General features: G+C 39.2%; 1 protein-coding gene across 1 annotated transcript in view; it reads left to right on the top strand.

The window, feature by feature from the left end:
- The window catches only part of LOC121382640 (D-alanyl-D-alanine-carboxypeptidase/endopeptidase AmpH-like), an 18705-nt gene that overhangs the window by 1024 nt on the left and 2681 nt on the right, over positions 1–15000 (top strand). Inside the window, exon 2 of the mRNA XM_041512175.1 lies at positions 12096–12530. Within this exon, the coding sequence (XP_041368109.1) occupies positions 12096–12530 (435 nt within the window). The remainder of the gene's footprint in view (positions 1–12095; positions 12531–15000) is intronic.

Raw genomic sequence — 15000 nt, forward strand, 5'->3', positions numbered from 1 at the left:
TAGGTCAACCATTTATAAACACATGTATTTTCTGACATGAATTAAAATCCATATGCTATGGACAATTTGTGCTTGCAGGTTGATGTTGTTGGGGGTGGGTTTTTTGTGGTGTTTTTTGTGGGGTTTTTTTTTTTTTGGGGGGGGGGGAGACAAAATGATCTTATCATTAAGTGTTTAAAAATAAAGAAATAACTCAGCTATGTAAATACATGTTTGAAAGAAAGCAAGAAATGTTTTATTTAACGACACACTCAACACATTTTATTTACGGTTATATGGCGTCAGACATATGGTTTAAGGACCACACAGATATGAGAGAGGAAACCCACTGTCGCCACTTCATGGGCTACTCTTTTCGATTAGCAGCAAGGGATCTTTTATATGCACCATCCCACAGACAGCGTAGTACATACCATGGCCTTTGTTTTACCAGTCGTGGTGCACTGGCTGGAACCAGAAATAACCCAATGGGCCCGCCGATCGATCCCAAACCGACCGCGCATAAATACATGTTTGAATTCCAGACATTACGAATCACGTTATGTATATCATGAATAGGTCGAATGATTAATATGTATACACCTGGACATTAGTTACGCACCACCCTGATTTTGACTATGTGACTTATAATTTTTAGTGCTCTAAAGGAAGGAAGGAAGAAAATGTTGTATTTAACGACGCATTTAACACATTTTATTTACGGTTATATAGCGTCAGACATATAGTTAAGGACCACACGGATATTGAGAGAGGGAACCCGCTGTCGCCACTTCATGGGATACTCTGTTCGATTAGCAGTGTGACGGAAGGTACTCTTATCTTTTCGCCTGTGGCGATGTTAATTGTTTTAGAGGGCTGTGTGCAGCTTGGTTACGTAATACCCCCGCGCGACGGTGGTACCCTGCATCCCAATATGCACTTAGACCAGTTGGGCACTTGGTTACGTAATACCTCCGCGCGACCGTACCCCTAATACACACCCAGTGTGGAGGCCATGTGGAGAGTGGTTACGTAATACCTCCGCGCGACCATGGTATTTCTGGCGAACTGGCGACAGTAAGTCTGGCCATCTAAGAAAATATACCGACTCTGGGAGTTGTGGAAATATCACATGATAGGTGAGGTACCGCGTTGTGCCCCCAGGCGATATTCGCTGTCTCTGAGATTTTTGAATAAATAGATAGGATTTTAGATATATCGCGGAGAAACATTGGAAGTATCCAGGGGTACGGACGTCGTCCACTGAACGATCTATATAAGTTCAGTCCGGACGTGGTAAATATATTTTTCTGCTCTGTTGTATAACCTTGATGTGATTGATGTGACTTTGAATATTTTAATACTGTATTATACCAATATTCTTTAGACAGTGTATCCGGTAATCTGACGAAGTAAATTGTAGGCTTCACTGTTCTAATATTTGTATACGAGTATTTGGTAATATAAAGCTTAGCCGGTCATCCTAGAGGACCTAGGTAAACTGTAGGTTATTGTCTTTATTGTGATAGGTACCAGTATTAATTCTGTATTACAAGGTTACTGAATGAGTATTTAAGGGTTAATTAAAAATTAACCAGTTAGGACTAGAGTTGTAATTCCTTTATTAATTAAGTTCCCCTGGCAGCGTTTCTCAATTATCACACGTGTGTGTGTGTTGTATTACCGTGAAGTGATTAGAATATTGTGTAAATTAGACACCTAGTGATTAACTAATTAAGTGATTAGTTCTGGGTTGTTATCATATTGTTGTTGTGAATTAACTACTGCGGCAAGTACATTTGTCAGTGTAGTGTTAATACAAATTCCAAAGTGTATTGTGTTTTGTTGTGTTTTCTAGTGAACTAAACGTGCTACACACACACACATATATATATATATACCTAGAGCCGAGCTACTCGGGTATTAGATTGCCCGATACTGAGAGATCAAATAGATATACAGTTAGGAGAGATATTTGGATAATCGTGTTTTATTCAGTTACGGGTATTATAGGATCCCCGAGACAAGCAGCAAGGGATCTTTTATATGCACCATCACACCATCACACAGGGTAGTACATACCGCGGACTTTGATATACCAGTCGTCGTGCACTGGCTGGAACGAGGAATAGGCCAGTGGGCCCACCGACGGGGATCGATCCCAGACCGAGCGCGCATTGAGCGAGCGCTTTACCACTGGACTATGTCCCGCCCCCTGCTCTAATGGTGTCGTTAAACAAAAAAATTTCTTTAAAAAAAAACAAAAAAAACAAAAAACAAACCAAACACCGTAGACGTAGCCCAGTGGTAAAGCGCTCGCTTGATGCGCGGTCGGTCTAAAATCGATCCCTGTCGGTGGGCCCATTGGGCTATTTCTCGTTCCAACTAGTGCACCACGTATATCAAAGACCGTGGTATGTGCTAACCTGTCTGTGGGATAGTGCATATAATATATCCCTTGCTACTAATGAAAAGAAATCGAGCGGGTTTCCTCTCTAAGACTGTATGTCACAACTACCAAATGTTTGACATCAAGTAGTCGATGATTAATAAATCAATGTGCTCTAGTGGTGTCGTTAAACAAAGCAAACTTTTAAAGTAGTTGTGACCGATTCGTGGATATAAAACATTGAAATTAAAATTCTCTCTAAACAAAGGTCCTGTCTGTGGGATGGTGCATATAAAAGATCTCTTGCTGCTAATCGAAAAGAGTAGCCCATGAAGTGGCGACAGCGGGTTTCCTTTCTTTATATCTGTGTGGTCCTTAACCATATGTCTGACGCCATATAACCGTAAATAAAATGTGTTGAGTGCGTCGTTAAATGAAACATTTCTTTCTATACAAAGGATATCGGAAAAAAATTAAAGTTTGTTTTATTTAACGACGTCACTAGAGCACATTGATTTTTTATCTTATCATCGGCTATTGGACGTCAAACATATGGTCATTCTGACACTATTTTCAGAGGAAACCCGCTGTCGCCACATAGGCTACTCTTTTTATGACAGGCAGCAAGGGATCTTTTATTTGCGCTTCCCACAGGCAGGATAGCACAAACCATGGCCTTTGTTGAACCAGTTATGGATCACTGGTTGGTGCAAGTGGTTTACACCTACCCATTGAGCCTTGCGAAGCACTCACTCAGAGTTTGGAGTCGGTATCTGGATTAAAAATCCCATGCCTCGACTGGGATCCGAACCCAGTACCTACCAGCCTGTATACCGATGGCCTGCCACGACGCCACCGAGGCCGGTAAATATCGGAAAAAGACAGACACAAATTAATGGTACCGGCCTCGGTGGCGTCGTGGTGGGACATCGGTCTACAGGCTGGTAGGTACTGGGTTCGGATCCCAGTCGAGGCATGGGATTTTTAATCCAGATACCGACTCCAAACCCTGAGTGAGTTCTCCGCAAGGCTCAATGGGTAGGTGTAAACTGGTTCAACAAAGGCCATGGTTTGTGCTATCCTGCCTGTGGGAAGCGCAATAAAAGATCCCTTGCTGCTAATCGGAAGAGTAGCCCATGTAGTGGCGACAGCGGGTTTCCTCTCAAAAATCTGTGTGGTCCTTAACCATATGTCTGACGCCATATAACCGTAAATAAAAATGTGTTGAGTGCGTCGTTAAATAAAACATTTCTTTCTTTTTCAAATTAATGGCGTGATTACATCAATATTTAATTTATTTTTATTCTAGAGAAAAAAAAGAGAAATTCTAAATATGCATGAACAATTAATTGCAGTTAACTATGGAGCTGGAATCGCAATGAAGTGGTTGGCATATGCAATTTATGTTTTCCATCTTAAGCCCCGTTCACATGACAACAATTTACACTCATGAGTGCGTCATAATATAGACTAGATTTTTTTTTGCAAATGGTATACTAGCAATCTCGTTCTGAAATGTGATGTATTTATGAAACTCAGCTTTTACTCTATATGTAGTAAATGTTGAAATGATCTGAAATAGGATTAATAAAACTTGCAAACAGTTATTAATGACACAGGATAGTACATACCATGCCCTTTGATATGCCAGTCGTGGGGCACTGTTTGGGACATGGCAAAAACCAATCCGAGAATGGGTCCACAGAGATGGTTCTATCCTAGAACCAAAGCACCCCAGACGAACACTCTACGAGTCTATCGACTGAGCTAAACCTCGCCATAATCTTAAAATTAATGCAAATGATAATTTCCATTGGCAAATGTCAGATTAAAATTTAATGGAGACTTACACGCATTGTTAAAATAAAATACTTTAACAGTAATTTACAGTTTGTTTTTGTTTAACGACACCACTAGAGCACATTTATTAATCATCAGCTACTGGATATCAAACATTTGGTCTTTGTGACACGTAGTCCGAGGAAACCTGCTACATTTTTCCATTAGTAGCAAGAGATCTCTTATATGCACTTTCCCACAGACAGAAAAGCACATAGTACCATGGCTTTTGATATAACGGCCGTGGAGCACTGGCTTGGGTGGTTAATAGTAATTATGCATGAATCATGTTACCTTATATAATTAAATCTGTGGACATTTTAAATAAAAAATGTTTACCAGTACACTGAGTACACTGCAGTAATCAATAAGTGTCAGTATGGGCATTGAAATTATCAACATCAAATATTAAATGAAGTTTAAAAAAAAAATTCAATTAGATGTAAATTATGTAATTGAATATTAATCATAATGCATTAAATTAAAGGTAAACTAAAAATAAAACAATTATTCCACACTGGACACAATATTCCAAATTTATTTCAGACAATTTAATATGATGCTGTAAATGGAAAAATATCTGTGCAGTACTAGTGAAACCAAAGTTTGAAGTTGGGTTGCCTTTCCATTAAGCTGTATCCTAACCGACCTTAACGACAGTCTTCTTTTTAAAATTGTTATCAACAGTTGAAACCGCCAAGTAAAAGTTGTTTGATTATTTAATATATGGATGTCGCTCGTGTCGCGCGACAAAAATAGAAATAATTCCTATCGGTATTGAATGAATGAATGAATGAATGAATTAATGTTTAACGACACCCCAGCACGAAAAATACATCGGCTATTGGGTGTCAAACTATGGTAATGCAAATAAATAAAGTGATGATCAACATCAATATAAAAATTCAAAGTTTAAACAAAAACAGTGTAAAGAACTGTGCAAAAATACAAATACAAATATCACAGAATTTTACGGACACCGAATTTTACTCTAAACTTCAATTTGTGCTGTATTGGCCATTCTCAAAGAGAATGTTACACCCCTGCACCACGGTGAGGTTACAGCACGCGCAGGTGCTATCGGTATTGTGTCGCCTCTCGACTATGTGAATCTGTCGCGCCGTACGCGTGCGCTTAGGATGCAGCAATTGAAATCAATGGTTTAGTTCGATTTTATTCCCATGGCCAGCTGTGCCGGCATGAGGGAAAAATCGAATAACGCTGTATCCTAACCGGACGCGAGCGTCGCGCCGTACCCGTGCGGTTAGGATACGGCGATTGAAATCAATGGTTTCTACAAAAAACCATTTATTCATTGATTTGTCCTATACCCATTGATTTTTAGATGTCACACATTGCGTGTTTATATTTGCAGATAAATATTATAATTTTGTTTATTTCCAATATCATTTACTCAAGCCATATACATGAAATACGTACAGGCCTTAGATAATATACAGACAATGTATTCACAGTAATAGTTAATTTATGAACAATCACACTGCATACTACTGATGTGCTGTGGTTTCTTATTAAATATACTACATACCCAGCTGAGGTTAAAACGATGAGTACGGTATGCTGATTTTGCCTAGTTTCAGCTGACAGAAAGTAAACAGCTGATAAAGCATTAATATTCAAAGACAGAAAATTACCTAATATTTAGTAATGAATAACGAATAAACAGAAGAAAAAACTATAATAAATATATTTATTTTGTGGGGCGAAACGACTCGGTACGAATGAGATTTAGGGCGAACCAACCCTGGGTGAATAGGCAAAACAACGCAGAGTTCGAAATGGTTTCAGGGCGAAACGACCCGATTACTAGTTCATTCATTTTGAACAGGGTCGATTCGTACCTTTAACAGAGTCGTTTCGCCCCATATTTCAATTCGCCTTAATTTTTATTTTGTTATTAAAAGTAGGCCTCAATGGAAATGTACTAACCATTCTGCAGGCGCGTGTGCAGAAAATTAAATCGACTGGCTGGCGAAGCAAGTGCCGCAGGCGCAAATTCAATCTTATCATCTTATAGAACACTTAACGGGTTTGCCTGTCATGCCATTTTTTTTATGAAATGAGTGAACAGTTTTGGTATCTGACAAGCGAAATCGAGTCAGATACCAACACTGTTCACAAGTTATAATAAAGAACTCTAATCTTGCACAGATATTCGTTAAGTCTCAATTTAAAATAATAACAACCGTCAAATTATGTTTTAATTAATTAACCCGATCAAAAATTTAAAACTGTAAAAGCAAAACTTTTGAAAAATAAATGTCCTCTCGAAGCATGTCTGTTTAAAAAAAATCTCTGTAACGAAATTGGCCGATTTATTCCGAATTACTTTTACGATTATTACTGACCGGAAAGCAACGAATGGGTTATCGAAACTACTAAATTTCCACGCATGGAAAGCGAAAACTAGCACCATGAATTTGCATGGAATCACGGAAAATTTCGCGATTTGAGACTGTCGTTTTCATGGGTTTTAAAATATGTTGCCTGTGTCATTTAGAAATTCAATTTCATTTGTACAAATTATATTTAAGAGCCATGCGGGCCCGTATTCTTGGCAAGCCAGAGAGTCCGACATGATTTTTGTGATCCCCGGGCTCCCGGACTCGCCTTAAAATCGCACACTGCAGATGTATATTTGCTAAGCGTTTATATGACTACTGTATAAAAGGAAAATTCCATGAGTACAATCTCGTTTCAGTCAAAATGGATGGACTAATAAGGTTTAGATTACGCTTTGTTATTGGATTTGGTAGTGAAAAATTAATGTGGAAGAAATAAACGTATGACCCCCCAGTGCTAGAGCAAATCTTCAAATTCGGGCAAAAACAATAGATATTCGGGCAAAATGTGCTAAATTGATAACTTTTTTAACGGCAAAATTAGCTGTAATTCATGTAAAAATGCGTAGTGATCCGTTTGCAACCCTATATAGCCGTTTGGCAGTAATGCTAATATGAATAAAGAAAGAAAGAAATGTTTTATTTAACGATGCACTCAACACATTTTATTTACGGTTATATGGCGTCAGACATGGTTAAGGACCACACAGATTTTGAGAGGAAACCCGATGTCGCCACATAGGCTACTCTTTTACGACAGTCAGCAAGGGATCTTTTATTTGCGCTTCCCACAGGCAGGATAGCACCAACCATGGCTTTTGTTCAACCAGTTATGGATCACTGGTCGGTGCAAGGGGTTTACACCTACCCATTGAGCCTTGCGGAGCACTCACTCAGGGTTTGGAGTCGGTATCTGGATTAAAAAACCCATGCCTCGACTGGGATCCGAACCCAGTACCTACCAGCCTGTAGACCGATGGCTAACCACGACGCCACCGAGGCCGGTAAATAATATGAATAAATGTTCTTCTCCAGATTTGGGCATTTTCGTTTAATTCGTGCAAAAGCCAACCTGCCCCCTTCCAAAATGGGAGTCCGCCTATGATACACGAGATTGGTATGAGCGGGTTGTTATGCAGACGTTTGATGATGAAACGTGGATAATTTTATGTTGGGAGTCCCAACTTGGGACATGGATCTTCCAATTGTTCCTCAGTGCGGTTGTCTTCACATATGCTTAAACGGAACATTGTTTTCTTGTCCGACCATGCATCACCTGGTTTTGTTTTCGTTTTTACTGATCTGCTGCACAGACGAGTGTCTTATGAATTAAAGCGAGAGCATTAGTTTTGACGGGTTACGTAAAAACGAAGTGGGTTACCTGAATTTATTTTTGCGTAACCGATAAATGATTTACGCAAATTTTCAATTCTCAGAGATCTGCAACAAGCATCCCATATTATACAATCACTTGGTCAATATTTCAAACAATTACTCCGTTATATTATATACAGAGAATGTAAAAAAAAGTGTCAGTATCTGGTATGACTCCCGTTGACACAAACAACTGCTTCTAGGCTTCTAGGGATTCTTTGCCATCATTGGTGCAATGCCTGTGTAAACTCTGCAAGATTTTGTACTGGCTGGTCTCACTGTTGTACTCGACGACTAAGAATGTCCCAAATGTGTTCAACTGGATTAAGATATGGACTTCGTACTGGCCATCGTCTCCGACGCAAGCATTTCGGTGGTTCAATTTAACTGATTGGTCAAAGGCCGTTGTATGTGCTTTCCTGTTTGTGGAAAAGTGCATATAAAAATCCCTTGCTGCTAATGAAAAAACATGTCCTGTCCTGGACGGAGGAACCGGCTGAGGCCGGTACTTGTGCCCAGGACAGGCGTGCGCTACAACAGCTTGCTCTGAATGTGCACGTTAAACAACTTCCCAATTCCCAAATGAAAACAATGTAGCGGGTTTCCTCTGATGACTACGAGTCAAAATTACCAAATGTTTGACATCCAATAGCGGGTGATTATTTAATCAATAATATGCTCTAATGGTGTCGTTAAACAAAACAAACTATCCCTTTTTTGGTGCTGGCCATGGGAGTGTCGTAATGACATTTCTTCGTAAACAATCCACTTCATGATGTGATTGACACTGGCCGTGTTTCCACACTGTGATTATGAAAATGAGGAATAACAACTCTACCAATGATATCCTGCTGATATAATGGTCTATCAAGATTTTCTTTAACTTTAATGAGATCTAACTTACAGTGATGTAAAAAAAAAACCCATCCCCATATCATAACAGTTAACCGTTAAAGTTTGATTCGTTTAACGACACCACTAAAGCATATTGATTTATTAATCATCGGCTAATGGATGTCAAACATTTGGTAATTTTTACATATACCTTGGTGAGGAAACCCGCTACATTTTTCCATTAATAGTAAGGGATGTTTTATATGCACAGTCCTATAGGCAGAATAGCACACATCACGGCCTTTGATATACAAGTCGTGGTGCACTGGCTGAAACGACAAATAGCCTAACGACGGGGATCGATCCTAGAGCCACCGCGCATGAACCGAGCAATTTACCACTGGGCTACACCTCGCCACCAAAGGATAAGCTCCTAACCAATCTCAAGAGAACAGAACTGAACAGAACAAAACTTTATTACACTTAGGCCGTTCTGCAACGGTGTAATAGGAACATACACAGGTTTCGACAAGATGGTTTACAGGGGGATATAAACAATAGTGAATACATTTCTTGATACATATATAAATACAAATACTGTTCATAATATTACATTATCAATGGCGTAGCCAGCATGAGGCAGGCGAGGCGCTTATCTCTTCTGGAATTTCCCCAGATTTATTTTATTTTTCCCATGACACTGATATTTCTTTTACAGGTCTGGGTTTGCCTCGGCGTGTTTTCCTCTCTGGCTACAACCCAGATTATAGAGATATGTGTATTAACAACATATACACATTCCGTGATGTAACAGAGTAGAGATATATTGAAAATATATAAATATTCAGAATATTTCAGCAACAACTGTGTGCTCTATCGTCTATCGTGGTTGTTCTGAACGTCGTCGTATCCTTGATGTCCTTGGTTAATCGGGACCGGCCTCGGTGGCGTCGTGGTTAACCCAGATACCGACTCCAAACCACTTACACCGACCAGTGATCCATAACTGGTTCAACAAAGGCCATGGTTTGTGCTATCCTGCCTTGCTGCTAATCGGAAAGAGTAACCCATGTAGTGGCGACAGCGGGTTTCCTCTCAAAATCTGTGTGGTCCTTAACCATATGTCTGACGCCATATAACCGTAAATAAAATGTGTTGAGTGCGTCGTTAAATAAAACATTTCTTTCTTTCCTTGGTTAATCGATATTTTGTCATAAGACGACTGATGACGATCATTGTTACGACCCGACTGTTGTCCGATTTCCCGTCAAGACATCCTGGCATTCTTCAAGCCAATAATCTGCCACCTAGTGGCTTCAGGGAGTTTTTCACGAACTATTAAAACAAATTAATATGATAATTCGAAACAGATTTAAAGAAAACAAAGCGCCAAACAATATGATCCCCGAACTTGATTTTAGCACGTGTTTGGGGGAGAACGCTGCACGTGCAGTTTGTGCATCTTCATTGATATCACGAACAATGGGATAACAGTATAATGCATACAAAGGACCTTAATTTGTATAGAATAGATATTACCTTTGTTAATCCAAAAACATCATTTTGGTGGCAATACAATTTTGGTGGTTCTCAATTAATTTTCAGGTATATATGATGTACTAGTATTTATGTATTTAGGTGTGTTCATTTATACACGTATCCGGGGCGGAACGTAGCCCAGTGGTACAGCGTTCGCTCGATGCGCAGTCGGTGTGGGATCGATCCCCGTCGGTGGGCCCACTGGGCTATTTCTCGTTCCAGCCAGTGCACCACGACTGGTATATCAAAGGCCGTGGTAAGTACTACCCTGTCTATGGGATGGTGCATATAAAAGATCCCTTGCTGTTAATGGAAAAGAGCAGCCCATGAAGTGGCGACAGCGGGTTTCCTTTCTCATTATCTGTGTGGTCCTTAACCATATGTCCGACGCCATATAACCGTAAATAAAATGTGTTGAGTGCGTCGTTAAATAAAACATTTCTTTCTTTATACACGTATCCTGTAATGCATTCTCCCACGCAACACCATAATGTGCAGTCAGTTATATAAATGTCTGTGTACCGATGTTCTGTAAAGCTCAGTGTCAAGAAAGAGCTGAAATGAATATCCACGCTCTGTTATCAGACATAATATTATATGCCTTCGTTTTCTACAACAAGAGGATTTGTCGCCACACATGTCCAGTATCGTTGGAATCGTATATGGTGTGGGGTGTGGGCACAGCGTCTAGCAGAGGGAGCATAGTCTGTAGGTGTGTGTGTGTGTGGGGGGGGGGGGGGGTTAAGCACAAACTATATTTTATTTTTTATTTACATAGTGTAGGACAACGATCGTACAGTTTCGTCCCATTTGGCAAGTGGAGGGCACAGCCCCCCCCCCCCCCCTTCTCGGTTCCTATTTCACAAAACATCGTAAGCCTAGATTTTCACGTAAACATACATCTACGACTACAACAGTAGGATTTGCCTCAACATTAGACAAACTTGCTGCCCTGAAATATTGTATGTACAACAATTATAGTTGGAAGTACACATATTTCATTTTCGTTTGTCCTTAAAATGCTCCATCTTCCGTAATGTTGTAATGTATTTTCTGCATGCAGTGCATGCCAAATAAATGTAGACGTAAGGTATAACTAGTATACAGGCTAGTAGCAGACGTAAACTTACGATATTTTGTGAAATAGAGCCCTGATGGACCCGATGTCCGATATATTTAAAGTCGCAGACCCTAGTTTCAACCCGTGGAAATGGACACTTAAGTTTGGTTAATCTACAAACCTGTAACACATTTGTATAAAGTTAAAATGTAATGAAACAAGAGTCTGTGACGTTGAAACAGGGAAATACCCTTATAAAGTACATTAGAGATCGTCTTCATAATCGTTACTTCTCAGAGATACGTGTGCTTTTAGAAATATTAAAAATGCATTACGTGGTATTAGAAACACCAAGATGACCAAAAACACTTCGGATGTACGAAAATGGATAATCTAAACAAGAACATCGAGATAATGTATGATTCCACAGGCACGGCGGAAGTAAATAAACATTGGGTGGGGTATATGTGTGTGTGTGTGTGGGAGGGGGGGGGGGCTGACTGCGGTCGAGGGCGCAAAGCAAAGTTTCTAGGGGTTCGGGTGTTATGCTCCACCGTAAACATTTGAAAACTAGATGTCCTGAATATGCAATTTCCTGCATTCTACAAGTAAAATTCAGCACTGCCTGTTTCACTAATCAAAATACGGTTCTAATGGTGAAAAATGCGTCGTAGTGTTTAAAAACTTGGGTCTGTCACTTTAATTTATTTCATTTCAGCATATCACTGAACACCCCCGTGGTTGATGTGCTAGGCAAAGACTTCCGGTTTGAAGATGACCTGCGCACAAAGTACGCCACTCTAGAGGATCTGCTATCTCACAGACTAGGAATCCCCTCCAACAACAATATTCGCCTTGATACAAATTTAACTCGAGCAAATTTACCGAAAAGACTGAGGTATCTGAAGGCGACCGGAGGATTCCGAAACAGTTTCTTTTATAGCAATTTGATGTATGGCGTTATTACGTACATTGCCGAACGACTCGGTGGAAAAACATGGGAGGAACTCGTTAAAGAGGAAATCTTCACCCCTCTTGGCATGACGTCATCAGACTTTACAACAATAAAAGATCTGAAGTCACGTGATGTTGCTAAACCAATTGCCGTCTATGGTGAAAACAATACATTTCCAGTCAACACTGAATTTTCAAGGTAAGTACAACAATAGGTGTTGAAGGTTGAGTGAAAAGCAGTCGTTATTTCTGCTTCCTTTTCAGCGGGGAATGGATCTACACGAAAGTGGATGTGAGTTATGGTTTTTACCCGTATGAATATCCTCCCTCAAAACAGAAGTTCAAGTTTGTTTTGTTTAACGACATCACTAGAGCATAATGATTTATTAATCATTGGCTAACGAATGTCAAACTTGGTAATTTTGACATGTAGTCTTCGAGAGGAAAAACCCGCTACATTGTTCCATTAGTAGCAAGGCATCTTTTATATGCACCATCCCACAGACAGGATAGCAGATATATCACGGCCTATTGATATATAGTAACTGTTATTCAAATTCAGACCACAAATTATATTAGCCCGAGTACTCTGACCAAGCTATGTATTTTTTTGGCAATTCCCGACAACCAAAAAGTTGGCAAAGATTTCCGCTCTAATACCACAACAATCTTATGTTTGACGTCAAATACCTTTACATCGATCATTTTCGAGTTAACTGATTAAAAAAAAAATCCACATATTAATCACTAATACACATACTACAGAAAGAAAGCCGGCAGCACCCACATTCAGCTACACACAGATACACACACATTCTCAAACACACACACACACACACACACACACACACACACACACACACACACAGATACATACGCGCACACACACACACACACAGACACACACACAAACACACACACACAAACACACACACAAACATACCCAAACACACACACACACACACACACACACACACACATACACATACTCATACACACACAGACACACACAGACACACACAGACACACACACATACACATACATACACACACATACACACATACGCACACACATACACACACCCACATATATACACACACACTGACACACACACACACATACACATACACACACATACACTCACACATACACACACATACACTCACACATACACACACATACACACACACATACACACACATACACTCACACATACACACACATACACACACATACACACAGACACACACACACACACACACATACACACACACATACACTCATGCCTGCATATTAACCTGATTATACCTTTCCTCCCCTATAACCCCATTGAGGATGGAAACTTGCTGTTCTGTTATGTGCATAGTCATGATATATATAGATCTACAGAAAACATAAATGTGATATTCGGTGAAAAGTAATAGTTTCACTGAATTAAAACTACTGTAAAAAATATAGAAACGATAGTGTGATTTTTGTTGTACATTATTAACATTCAATTATTGAGGTCAATGTGGCATTATCGTTTCTTTTTTTTTAGTTTGATGATTATCAATGCATCTGATCGTATTTGAATTTTTTTTTGAAAATTAAACAACTGTACCTATCACAACTGAACATGAAGTGAAATAAAACTGATTTTGGGCAAAACCAAACAGTGGTGACACAATGTCCTGTCGTTTCCTATAACTTCGATGAATGCTTTGTTTGTTGATTATTTGGTCGATTTGCTTTGTCGGGTTCGCTTTCAAAACGGCATTATTAAATACTTATTATTTAAACTGTATTTAAATAAAGACTAATTGTGATAGAAATATATTTTATAGTCCATGTCCAAGTAAATACTCTCGTTCCACTGCTAACAGTTTTCACATCGTGATGTGTGAAAACCATTTGGTTTTTCACTCATTGCTTCGCATGAAAATATGGACCCGGTTGTTCAGAGCATAGTTAAGTTAACCCTGAGGTAGTCTAATATTTTCCTTTTAAGTATTTGTGCATAAATACAAAATAAACTTTAGATTTAATTATACCTTTAGATTTATTTTAGTTTGTTTTTTAACGACACCATTAGAGAACATTTATTGATCATCGGCTACTGGATGTCAAACACTTAGTAATTCTGTCACAGTCACAGAGAGGAAATCAGCTACATTTTTCCATTAGTAACAAGGGATCTTTTATATGGACCATCCCACAGACAGGATATTACATACCACGGCCTTTGATATACCAGTCGTGGTGCACTGGCTGGAACGAGAATCTTTAGTTGTTCTAAATAAAGTTTTAACATTATATTGTCTTCGATTATTACTTAATTCAGTCCTTGAGTCAGATTTTCTGTTACCACTGTGTGTGTGTGTGTGTGTGTGTGTCGGTGAGTGTGTGATTGTGTGTATCGTGTGTGTGTGTGTGTGTGCGTGTGTGTGTCTCTGTGTGTGTGTGTATGTGTGTGTTTATATATATATATATATATATATATATATATATATATATATATATATATATGTGTATGTGTGTGTGCGTGTGCGTGTGCGTGTGCGTGTGCATGCGCGCTCTATACGGGTAACTTTTGAATAACCGGTCCATGGTTTTCACACACCATTCGTTGACAAGAAAATCGTATTAAAAAAAGGTAAAAACAAGAAACAAAAAAGAAAACAAAAAA

The sequence above is a fragment of the Gigantopelta aegis genome, chromosome 2, assembly GCF_016097555.1.
Source record: "Gigantopelta aegis isolate Gae_Host chromosome 2, Gae_host_genome, whole genome shotgun sequence".
In the NCBI taxonomy this organism is placed as follows: domain Eukaryota; kingdom Metazoa; phylum Mollusca; class Gastropoda; order Neomphalida; family Peltospiridae; genus Gigantopelta; species Gigantopelta aegis.